General features: G+C 54.1%; 2 protein-coding genes and 1 long non-coding RNA gene across 3 annotated transcripts; 1 reads left to right on the forward strand and 2 right to left on the reverse strand.

Annotated features, from left to right (window-relative positions):
- Positions 1-630: 630 nt before the first annotated feature.
- Positions 631-2034, reverse strand: LOC307054910. The gene is made up of 2 exons (XR_013810952.1): positions 1909-2034; positions 631-845 (listed from the first exon to the last, which is right to left on the reverse strand). It is a non-coding gene; the product is annotated as an uncharacterized lncRNA (long non-coding RNA).
- Positions 2035-2173: 139 nt separating this feature from the next.
- Positions 2174-6551, forward strand: RPL35 (ribosomal protein L35). The gene is made up of 4 exons (XM_079707106.1): positions 2174-2226; positions 2699-2835; positions 3811-3892; positions 6370-6551. Exons 1-4 carry the CDS (start codon positions 2224-2226, stop codon positions 6517-6519), a joined length of 372 nt encoding a protein of 123 aa, XP_079563232.1. The 5' UTR covers positions 2174-2223; the 3' UTR covers positions 6520-6551.
- A 302-nt stretch (positions 6552-6853) lies between these two features.
- Positions 6854-10983, reverse strand: WDR38 (WD repeat domain 38; the record flags this gene model as incomplete). Its single annotated transcript, XM_079707015.1, has 9 exons — positions 10821-10983; positions 9887-9996; positions 8731-8861; positions 8519-8616; positions 8097-8171; positions 7764-7895; positions 7487-7636; positions 7018-7065; positions 6854-6925 (listed from the first exon to the last, which is right to left on the reverse strand). Exons 1-9 carry the CDS (start codon positions 10887-10889, stop codon positions 6854-6856), a joined length of 885 nt encoding a protein of 294 aa, XP_079563141.1. The 5' UTR covers positions 10890-10983.
- Positions 10984-11278: the final 295 nt, after the last annotated feature.

An 11278-nucleotide genomic window follows, 5' to 3' on the forward strand; every position in this document is an offset into this window, starting at 1 on the left:
GGAGCCTGTGCTCTGCAACGGGAGAGGCCACAACAGTTAGAGGCCCGCGTATCGCAAAAAATTAAAATAAAAAAAAATAGCATGCAGTTTCTGAGAGTACCTCAGATAAAGTGGTCAAGAGAAGTGTCCCCGAGGAGGTGACGCTGATCAAGGACCTGCAGGAAGTGAAGGAGGGAGCCAAGCAAAGGCTCAAAGACAGGGCAGGCTTGGTGTATTCCAGAAACAGCAAGGCCATACTGGAGCAGAAGAGTGAGAAGAAATGAGATGGAAGGGAGGTGGGGGGGAGGGGCGGGTGCTGTAGAGCTTTGTAGGCTGAGGAAAGGATGTGGTCTTAACTCAGGACAGCCCTGGAAATTCTGGGCAGAGCAGTGACATGATCTGACTTGAAAAGGGTCCTTCAAATGTGTATTGAGAACACATGGGAGCCTGAGCCAAAGTAGGTGATTTAAGAAGTGACATCAATGGTCCAGGTGACGGGCAGTGGCAGCTCAGGCCAGGCAGGTGCCAGTAACAGTGGTGGGAGGAGGTTGGGTGTTTTGAAGAAAGAGGCTGCAGAATTTGGGAGTGGGTTGGATGTGGCATGTAAGAGAAACAGGGTAGTCATAGGTAACTTCAAGTTCAGAAAAGATGTACACAATCATTACCTTTAATAGAACTATAAGCATTTGGAAAATATGACAGTCAAGTCCCTGTGCACCATTCAACTTCCATTTAAGACTAATCCATGCCAAGAATGTCCTCTGCTCTCTTCTCCACCTCCCTCCACTTCCTGGAAGCATGCCTCCCCGTGATCTTGGGCAAAGCTCATAAATTCAATTCATCCAACAAGCATCCATATGCTGGGCCTGGAGATGAGAAAAACCAAACCAGGTGTCAGCCGTGGTTCTGACCCCTGGGGAACTTCCAGGCTGGCTGTGGAGATAGACACATAAATTTATTTTAATTATGTTTGGGGCTAAAGAGAGGATTGCCCAGAAAGCTCCGCACACAAGGGGGGCCTGTGTCCCAATTTAGTCCAAGGCTACGATCCATTAACGGAAACCCATAAGGGGATGGGAGAAGGCTTCCTGGAGGAGACACGTGACAGCAGCAAGGGGCCAACCTGGCTTTAACTAGAGCTCTAACATGTGTGGGTGTGCCTTTGTTAAGGGCAATGGAGTGACACTAGAGCACAGATTCATGCTTGCTGGTTGGGGCAACAATGCAACCGTCCAGTCAGAAAGCCTGAGCACTTTCCCTTGTGAAATCCCCCCTTTAACTTTCAGGCCACCTCAAGTGTTCATTCAACTGGGAATATTGATGGTGATGATATTTTCAGCGCTTGTTATGCATCAGGTGTTTTGTTTGTTGGCCGTGCCCCACGGCATGTGGGATCTTAGTTCCCCGACCAGGGATGGAACCTCTGCCCCCTGCATTGGAACTTGAGTCTTAACCACTGGACCGCCAGGGAAGTCCTGCATCAGGCCTTGTAATAAGAGTTTTATATGTTATCTTCCTGATCCTTATAAATACCCCATATCACAGGTGAGAAAACTAAAACTCAGGGAGGGGAAGGGATTTGCGGAGAGTCAGCTAGCACCAGGCAACAGGATAAGAATTTGAAACCGGGTCAGTTTCACTAAGAAAAGGCCATGAATGTTTCCCCTAACGCATGCTGTCTCCACTAGAATTTTTTTGCAGTTGGATTATGGTTGTCTTACCCCGCCCTTCCCCGCCCACCTTGGACTTTAAATTCCTCCAAGGCAGAGGCCGGGTTAATTCATCTTTGAAAACCCTCAACCTTCATCCCCTGTACCCCCGGAACACCGGCGCTCAGCTCGGAGTAGCACAGACTGGGCGACCTGCAAAGCTTTACCAAATGAATGAATGAATGAACGAATAAATGAATGGATGAATCCGAGTCCTTACTAGTCCAGTAAATTGCCGCCACCCCAGGCCTCGATTTCCCCACAGCGCTGCTCTGGGCAATACACCGACCCCAAGTATTCTCCAGCGCGCGGAAAGAAGACGCGGACACTGCTGGGCGAGTCTCCGGCTCCTCGGGGCGGGGCTCGGCGGGCCGGACCACAGCTTTCCTCGCGCGGGGGTGGGGCGGAAGGGGCGGAGCCAGGGCTCCCCCGCCGGCCTTATTGACCACGCCCGCCGCCACCCGGCTGTAGTTGTGGAGGTCAGCCCCGCCCCTTCCTCTTTTCCTCCGAGAAGGCGGCGACTGACTCTACAGTCATGGTGAGTGTAGGGCAATCGGGCGCCATCCGCCCGCTGTGGGGCTCAGGGGCTGGGGTGGGGGGCGCGTGGCGAATCCTGAGAGCCTATCTACCAACCCGGTCTGTGGGAGGCCCTGCGGAATGGCCTAGCGCCGCCCCAGCCGGCCTCTCGCTTTCTCCTCACGCAGGCCTAGACCAGGAGAGGTGCGCGCGCGCTGCCGGGGCCTCCGTCTTTTCCTCTGCGGAATGGGGGTAGTGGCCCAGCTTCGCAGCAGGCCTGGGCGAGGGCGCGCCTGCTGCGGTCTGGGTTGCCCTGCCCAAGGCACGGTAGTGCTGGGCCTCCAGCGCGCTCCTGGCCCAGGGCGAGGCGCGCGCCCTCCACGGGCTGATTACGACGGAGGTGGAGGGGACGATGGCCGGTGGAAGCCTCGGTAAGTGGCCGAGGGGGAGACCGCCCCGCCGGGTGTTTGACCCAGATCCTTTCTTTCTCTCAGGCCAAGATTAAGGCTCGGGACCTTCGCGGCAAGAAGAAGGAGGAGCTGCTGAAACAGCTGGAGGACCTGAAAGTGGAGCTGTCCCAGCTACGCGTGGCTAAAGTAACAGGCGGCGCGGCTTCCAAACTCTCCAAGATGTAAGTGACGGGAGGCCAGACTACGGCCCTCTGGGCGTGGGGGATACATATGCGTCGGGAACATTTGTGGATTTTCGAAGTTGGCTTAAGGAGGTGTCCGTCTGAAGACTCATTTTAATGGTACCTTCGAAAGTCTCATTGATCCCTTTCTCCTACCTCCCACCAGCACTTGGATTTTTTTCCGTATCCTCCCTCACTTGGTTGGGGGATCCCTTGCACCCCTTACTTGAGTCGTAGTGTAACTTACTGATGTACGTGGAGCAAGAATCAAGATTTGTGAAAGGAGCATGGATTTGGAGTTAGTCAACCTGGGCATAAATTCCGCTTCTGCCACATCCTACTTGGTGGGTAGATTGGCTCACCACCCAGATTTTTCTTTCCTCTTTTATAAAATGGGCACCCAATAAATTTCCTGTGGTGGTGCATGCTGAATCCTCAAGACTGTTTACCAGTCATTTACTAAGCAACCCTCATATTCAGCATGACTGCAGATTCACTTATCCCCAGCCTGTTCCTGTCTTCAGCCTTGTCCCCTCCCCAGTGACCCCTCCTGTGACTCCCTAAGCTTAACTTGGTTGCCCAGCTTGTGGCACGATTCCCTCCAGTCAGCTCATTCAGATTGGCATTGGTTAGGTCGTCTTCATAGCCCTCAGGATATATGGCCTGGGATGCGAGATCTTTCCTGATCTGCCCTTCACCTCTCCTCATTAAGCCTCCTCAGTGAATACTTCACAACTCTTCGAAAGCACTGGATGTGCCAGCCGTTCCATGTCCCCACTCCTGGGATACTCATCTATTGCCTCTCTTCCCTCCAGAACACCTTCCTCCTGGGCTGGGTTAGGTACCTCCGGGGTGAACATGGGTGAGCTGATGAGGAATGCCCCTGCCCTATGACATCTGGGTCAGGCCCTGAAATAGATACCTTGGGGAGTGCTGTGTGTCTTCCCCATCTTTATCGACGTCTCTGTTTTGTAGCCGTGTTGTTCGCAAATCCATCGCCCGTGTACTCACCGTCATTAACCAGACTCAGAAAGAGAACCTCAGGAAATTCTATAAGGTTAGTGGCTAAGGGAAGGTGGTGCTTGGCTAGAGGGGCAGTATGGCAAGCTTCTCCTGCTGGGGTGCTTGGGACTGGGCTTTCTAGAGACTTCTCAGCTTGTGGATGTGTTCGCCTTCTTACTAGCATATGCCATGCAGACTGCATTTCCTTGGGGCTGCAGTTGTCAAGAAATCAAAGATGTGGGAGTCTGGCTGGAGATGGGTTTTGAATAAAACCTCACCAGCTGAGTTTGGGCAGTCTTGTTTAAATGTTTTAATGGTCTTGCTAGCACTGTCAGTCACTGCCAAGCATCTGGTATCCTTATTTTTCAAACGATGACCTCAACACTTAGAGAGGTTAAGTTGCCCAGCGCCACCTACAGTAAATGGATTGGGCCTAGGTTCCAAACCTAGGTCTTGGTAAGGGTGGATTGAGTGCTTCCTGGAGAGTTTCCACAGGTGCCTGCCCCTCACTCAGCCTAGAATTTTTATAATCATTTTTTTGTCTTGTGCCTAAAACTAGTGTTGTCAGGGTTCAAGCTGTGAAGTGGAACCAGTAGGAGATTTTATATACTGTGTATGCACACATTTGGTTTATTACAAGGAAATGACTTGTTTGATGGTGGGGGGCATACTTGTCAAGAAGAGAGGATCCGTGAGCGAGCCGGAGCTCAAAGTTTGGTTGAAGCTGCTGCCCTCAGGTGGATTTCTTGGGGAAAGCCACAGCCCTGCCTTTAAGGCCTTTCAACTGATTGGATCAAGCCCACCCAGATTACTCTGGATAATCTCTTAATTAAAGCTGACTGATTAGGGGCTTCGATAGCATCTGCAGAATGGCTTCATATCAATACCCAAATTAGTGTTTGAATGACTGGAGGGTTTGACACATCACGGTGAGCCGGGGCCAGCTGCCCAGGGAACAGCAGCATGTGGGGGGCAGTTGCTCCCACCCCTGGACATGTGTGCATTTGTGTGGGGGAACGTATTTCTGAGAATTGGGTCTGGAGCTTTCATCAGGCTCTGGGGGGACCATGTAGAGTTGTGGCCTGGAAAAATTGCCTTCATGACCATCCAGTGAGTACACTCCCCCAAACAGCCAGGCAGGACTCCTGGAGATAAGATCTCTATATGAGGGATGTTGATGTTCGATACAGTAACCTCTGGCCATGCGTGCCTCTTAAGCGCTTATGTGGCCACAGTGACGGAAGGATGTAAACTGTGTGTGTGGCTCGTGGCCACTCTTGGACAGCAGGGCTTGCTTGGTAAATTGGAAACAGATGAAACCCTGACCTGTACCAACTGATTTGAGGGATGTGGGTGGACAGACATTCATGCTTCCAGGTCCCCCCAGAGCTTGCCCTCATCTCATGCTTAGCTTTTTCCCTGCATTTCTTTGCACTGAGGCTGTTCATGACCTGAACCCCGCTTAGCTCACGTACGCCTGCCATGTGCCTACCCCTGCAGGCTGTTGGCAGCTCCCAGCCTGAGCTGTCACTCTTCAGGGCTTTTGTGCCCACTCTTGTTTCTCTTGCAGTTGACGTGCCCATTGCTTTCAAGGCTGTTGTCAGTCATTTAGGTGAAACCTTCCTTAATCTCTTTCCTCCTCCACACTGATGCACCACTTGTTTTCCGTTTTCCGCTGTGCTGGGAGCTCCTCGAGCAGGAAGCAGGTCTCATTTGTAGCTAAGCCAGCACCCAGCACAGGGCCTCAAACTGAAGAGGCCCCAGGGGACCTTTGCAGAACAAAGGGGACCATGAGAGCTGCCTTAGCCTAGATTCCTCACTGAGGAGGAAGTGGGTGGGGAGCGAGTGGGAGCAGAGATGGAGAGACAGTGCCCTGAGAAAGGTCTGAGAGCAGGAGCCAAGTCAGGAAGGGGGGCTTGGCCCCTCGTAGCAGGGTAGTCTTGGCCAAGCCAGATCTTCCCTCTGAGATGCATGTGTTCGGTGGGAATGTCACCACAGGTACCTGGCAGGTCCTTCAGATAAATTGAGCACCAGCTTAAGCTGCACATCTCACCCTCCCATACACACACACATAATTTAAGCCAAGATAACAGAAAATGCCCCCAGGACTTGGTGGGTACCAAACATCCCTTGCTGGGTTGGGGTGTGACGTTGACTCCACGGCTGGCAATCTGGTGGAAGGAGCACCAAGTAGGGAGTGGATTGACTTGGGTGTGCGCCCCAAGTTCCACTACAGCTTCACTGAGATTTGGGCAAAATTACTTCCTAGCCCAGTAAATCAGTATACTTAAAGAAAATGAGGACAGTCCTTCCCAACCTTGAACTTGGGGGAATTAAAGAGCTAGGAAGCAAAGTATGGCCTGGGAACACTTCAGTCTCCAGTCCCCTCCTGGGCTGGGTGTCATACAGCTCCTCACGCTTGCATCTCCCCAGACACGTCCCAGCATCTCAGTTCCGACTCTGTGGCTTCCTTAGCTACCGCAGTAGCTCCCAAACCCTGGTCCTCATGTTCCCCCGCTCCCCCTCACCCAGGGCAAGAAGTACAAGCCCCTGGATCTGCGGCCCAAGAAAACGCGTGCCATGCGCCGCCGGCTCAACAAACACGAAGAGAACCTGAAGACCAAGAAGCAGCAGCGGAAGGAGCGGCTGTACCCACTCCGGAAGTACGCGGTCAAGGCCTGAGCATCCAGGTGTCAATAAAACAAACAAACTGGCTGGTGTTGCTTTGTGTTTATAGGGGTTTCTGCTAAGTGCTGGAGAGATGGGCTGGTGCGGCCCTGGTTATGGTTACCGGGTGTCTGATGGATCCCAGCAGGCTGGCCTGCTGCTGTTGGCGGCCCTGGCGGGGGGCCATGGCAGCCCTGGCCACAGGGGCCTGTTGGGCACTCTCTTATGGTTACTTTGGTCCTGTGCCCCCTGGGCAGGGAGAAGCAGGAGTGGAAGGTCTTGAGAACCATAGGTAGTGATGATCTGTTTGAGCAGCTCTGGGTGATTTGCAGTGAACTTGGCATTTTGCCTAAGCAGCTCCAGACACTAAGAGTTTCCCATCTGGGGTAAAGGCACAGGCGTGGGCCACATCCAGGACTCCCTGCCAAAAGCATGGTATGGGGCTCTGTGGGTGCGGGCCTCCCCTAGCAGGCCTTCCTCTGCACCCTTCTTTGCTGTAGCCACAGACCTTACCTTCAGGGTCTCAATGCACTTTCCCGTATTGTAGTCCCAGACTTTGACCTGGAAATCAAAACAAGCTGGGGGGTAGGGAAGTCTCATAGGCAAGTCTGGCGTCTTTGACAAAATCACCGTGGGGCGAGTCTTAGCCAACATGTTAACTTCTTGATCTGGGTTTTGTTGTCTGTGAGGTGTGTTTAACAAGGGCTGCGTAATAGCTGATGCAGAAATTCAGTGCAATACTTTCCTTTCCCCTGAAGCCGAGTCATAGAAATGTCAGTGCCACTAACATTTGGGCCAGTGCAGACCTTGGTGCCAGGCATTCGGTAAGGAAGTGGTTGGCACCTGGGTCCTGCCCTTGGTAGCCTTCTATTTAGGGCAGATAGGGATGTGGACATTTCTGGACATGGGGTGCTGAAGGCTCCGGTAGGGAGAACGTGGGGTAGGAGTTCGCAGGAAGGAAGGCCTGATGGGGTGGGGTTACCATGTGGGAATAGCCGGTGCTGGCCACCTGCAGCCCATCAGGGGAGAAAGCTCTGCTCTTCACCCAGGTGATGTGGCCCTTGAGCTGGACAGGCAGGCTTCCGGTTGAGGGCTTCCAGTTGTGGATAGTCTTGTCCCAGGAGCCAGACGCCTGGACAGTAGACAGCTCTAAGCATAGAGGTTTGGGGCCTGCATTCTCTGCCCCCAAAATGGCCTGTGACCCTCGAAGAGTTGTAGTCAGCAAGGGGCTACCCTGGAACCTAGGCAACCCAGCCCACCAATAGGCCAGATGCTGAGTAGCACAGGCAGCTGATGTTGCCACTGTGGCCCTCCAGCTCCTGTTGGAAGATCACTGGGGTCCCTGCCCAAAGGTCCCACATGCGGATGGTGGAATCCCAAGAGCCGGTGGCCTGCAGACAGCCGCCATAAGCAATGGTGCCTCCCGGTTCCTCAACTAGCTAGGGTCACAGAAAGCAGGCACCATCTCACCAAGCCCTGCTGAATCCCCATCTTACAGAGGAGGGGACAGGCTCAGAAGAGCTAAGTCACTCTGTCAAGGTGTAACCACTGTTAGGCCACTGAGGTGGGGCCCGGGCAGAGGTGGGGCTCACCAAGCAGTCTGAGCTGGGTGCGAAGTCACTGGGACAGTCTTGATGTCCCACCAAGTGGCGCAGCACCTGGCCTGACTGGAGGAAAGAGCCCAGAGGCTGTGTGCCAGGTTCTCTGCCTCAGGTGGGTCAGACCCAGGCCCTTGTGGGGCTGCCTGGGTAGTGTGATGCAGCACAGGGGTTAGGGGAGGCTTCCCCGGCCTTGGCAAGAGAGGAGGGCAATACAGGCAGGGGGAACCTCATGACAAGAGGTTTTGAGGCATGAGGGTGGGGGGAGGGGAACTGGGGAGGTAACTGCAGCCAGATTCAAGGGGTTGGGATGCCAGGTGTGGGGAAGACGAATAACCTTTCCCAGTTGGAAAGTGTGGCCACTGGATGGTGTGCATCCCTGGATCCCAGGCCTCGCTGGCTGCCCCTCCACCTACCTGCACCTCCCAGAGCATCACCCTCTTGTCCCAGCCGCCTGATGCCAGTTGCTTTGAGTCAGGGCTGAAGCTGATGGTCTCCACACTGCGCTGGTGACCTGCAGGCACCGGCCAGGCGGCGAGGCAGGGGCGAGGTGGCACAGGACACAGCAGGGTCCGAAAGGGAACCCAGGCCTGGCTGCTTGGCTCCCAGTCCCACCCAGCCCACTCACCCTGTAGGACCTGCAGACACTTGGCTTTTGCTACATCCCACAGGCGGATGGTGCAGCCACAGGAGGTGCTGGCAAAGAGGCAGCCATTGGGGGAGAAGCGGCAGAACCTCACGGGGCCTGGGTGGGCGGCCGTGGTCAAGGAACGGGGCACTGCACTCCACCTCTGGCCCTTGCAGTCCAACCCCTGCTAATTTCTTCAGTCTCGTTGCCTACCACCCCTCTCCTCACTTCCTTCTAATCCTCACCCTCCAGCCACCTGGAAAATTCCTGGGCTTCCATGCCTTGGTCTGGAATGCCCAACTCAGTTTGCCTATTTGGAAGATCAATACCCAAATCAAATGCAAGCACCTCCCAGAAACTTCTTGACAGCCCAGTGTAGGTTCATTACCCTCTTTGAGCTCCCCAGCCCCTGGACTTTTCCTATTACAACATGAATCAATCTGCCCTATAATTACCAGATTTGTTTTTTCTTGTCTTCTTAATAATCGTAAGTTAGGTCTACTGAGTTCTCACTGGGTGCCAGGCACTTTGCTTGCATTATCTCATCCTATAGGGTAGCAACTATTATCCCCATTCCGAAGAGGAAATAAGAGGTGCAGAGAAGGTGAAATGACTTGAGTTCAATCACAGTCAAAAAAGTGGGTAAACATAGATGAACCTTAAGGACATTATGCTAAGTGAAATCAGTCACCAAAAGAAATAGTGTATGATTCCACTTATACCAGGTATTGTACTTAGTCAAAATGGAGACAGAAGGCAGGACAGTGGTTGTCAGGGGCTGGGAAAAGGGAGGAATGGGGAGTTTAATGGGTATAGAGTTTCAGTTTTGCAAGATATGAAGAGAGTTCTGGAAGCTAGGTGCACAACAGTGTGAATGTACTGAACTGTACACTTTAAAATGGTTAATAGGGTATTATGTCGATTTTTAATTTTTTTTTTAAGTGGTAGGATTTGAGTCCAGGTCTGTCAGAGTCAGAGGCTCAGGACCCCAGGGACCAGGTCCTGTCTCCCTGCCCTCCCGCCCCTGCCCTGCCCTGCCCAGGCTGTCTTGCATAGATGCTCAGCTCAGATGTCAGAGATTATTGTGGTAGGCTCTGTAGAAAGCCACAACAGGGCCATAGGCCTCAGTCGCCCCGTGTGGGGTGAAGAGCCCCACCTGTGTCTCCACAGCAGCCGCCCACTCTGGGTCTCCCAACCATATACACAGCCGTCCTCGGAGGCTGTGAGCAGCTTCTGGCCGTCGGGAGAGAAGGCGGAAGAGTTGACCTGCAAGGAGAGCACCAAAGTCCTGTCCTGGGGCAAGAAACACCTTTCTGCTCATCCCTAACCCCAGACTCCTGGGCCAGCCATAAATACTGCCCCAGGAGCCTGGGGTTGGAGCTTGGACTTCAGGCCTCTCTCAACAACCAGAACTCAGGAACCACCCTGCAGGGGAGCCAAGAGCTTGGGGCCCTCTCTGCTGTCCTGTAAGATCAGAGCCTGGGGCTTCCCTGGTGGCGCAGTGGTTAAGAATGTGCCTGCCAATGCAGGGCACACGGGTTCGAGCCCTGGTCTGGGAAGATCCCACATGCCGCGGAGCAACTAAGACCGTGCGCCACAACTACTGAGCCTGTACTCTAGAGCCCGCGTGCCACAGCTACTGAAGCCTGCACGCCTAGAGCCTGTGCTCCACAAGAGAAGCCACCGCAATGAGAAGCCAGCACATCGCAACAAAGAGTAGCACCCGCTGGACGCAACTAAAGAAAACCCGTACGCAACAACAAAGACCCAACACAGCCAAAAATTAAAAAAAAAAATAAAAGACCAGAACCTGAAGCTCAGAGCGAGCCCTCACTGAAGCCAGAGGCTGGAGCCTTCTCTAGAAGCCAAGAGCCCATTCCAGAGCTGAAGCCCAGAACTAGTTCAAAATCTACTCTAAGCCCCGAATTCCCTCTTAAGCCAGAGTCCAAAGAGCACTGGAATCAGCCAGGAGTTTGAGCCCCCTGAGGAACCAGTGCTTAGAATTCTAGAGCCCATTCTGCAACTGGAGCCCAGAGAACACTCTAAAGCCAAGAAGCCCAAGATCTGGGCAGAGATCTACAGGGCCTCACCTCCCCGCGGTGCCGGCCGACGAATTTCACTCTCTCCACGGCCAGCGTCCCTGGGACCCTGCTGTTCATGGGGCCGTGGCCGCCCGCCCCGGTGGGCTCCCTCCTAGGCGGGCGCTGGTCGGGCCTGCTGGCCCTACTTAGGACAAGGTGGAGGGGAAGGGGGAAACTGTATAAGCGGTCTGCATGGCAATCGGGGCGGGGCGCGCAGCCCCTGTGGGGTCTCTGGGAATCCATGAGAGGAGAGAGCCTGGGAGAGACTTGTCAGCCCGGGGGAGGTGAGGCAGCAGCACGCTGGACCGCGGATGGCTCCAAGAAGGGACTTCCCTGCCAGTCGACAGCTGCCAGTCAGACCTTGGGCAGCTCTGGCCGTGGGGCGGAATGTGGCGCACGGTGGCCGCTAGAGGGCACGCCAGCCCCACACAACCGCGCCTGCCTCTGCAGCTGCACCGAACTGGTGC

This window comes from Hyperoodon ampullatus, assembly GCF_949752795.1.
Source record: "Hyperoodon ampullatus genome assembly, chromosome: 6".
Classification (NCBI taxonomy): domain Eukaryota; kingdom Metazoa; phylum Chordata; class Mammalia; order Artiodactyla; family Ziphiidae; genus Hyperoodon; species Hyperoodon ampullatus.

Excerpts from the sequence above, each read along its gene's own strand:
- RPL35 (XM_079707106.1), top strand. Across the intron at positions 2,836-3,810 it reads GCTTCCAAACTCTCCAAGAT|CCGTGTTGTTCGCAAATCCA; the intron begins GTAAGTGACGGG and ends TCTGTTTTGTAG. Across the intron at positions 3,893-6,369 it reads ACCTCAGGAAATTCTATAAG|GGCAAGAAGTACAAGCCCCT; the intron begins GTTAGTGGCTAA and ends CCCCTCACCCAG.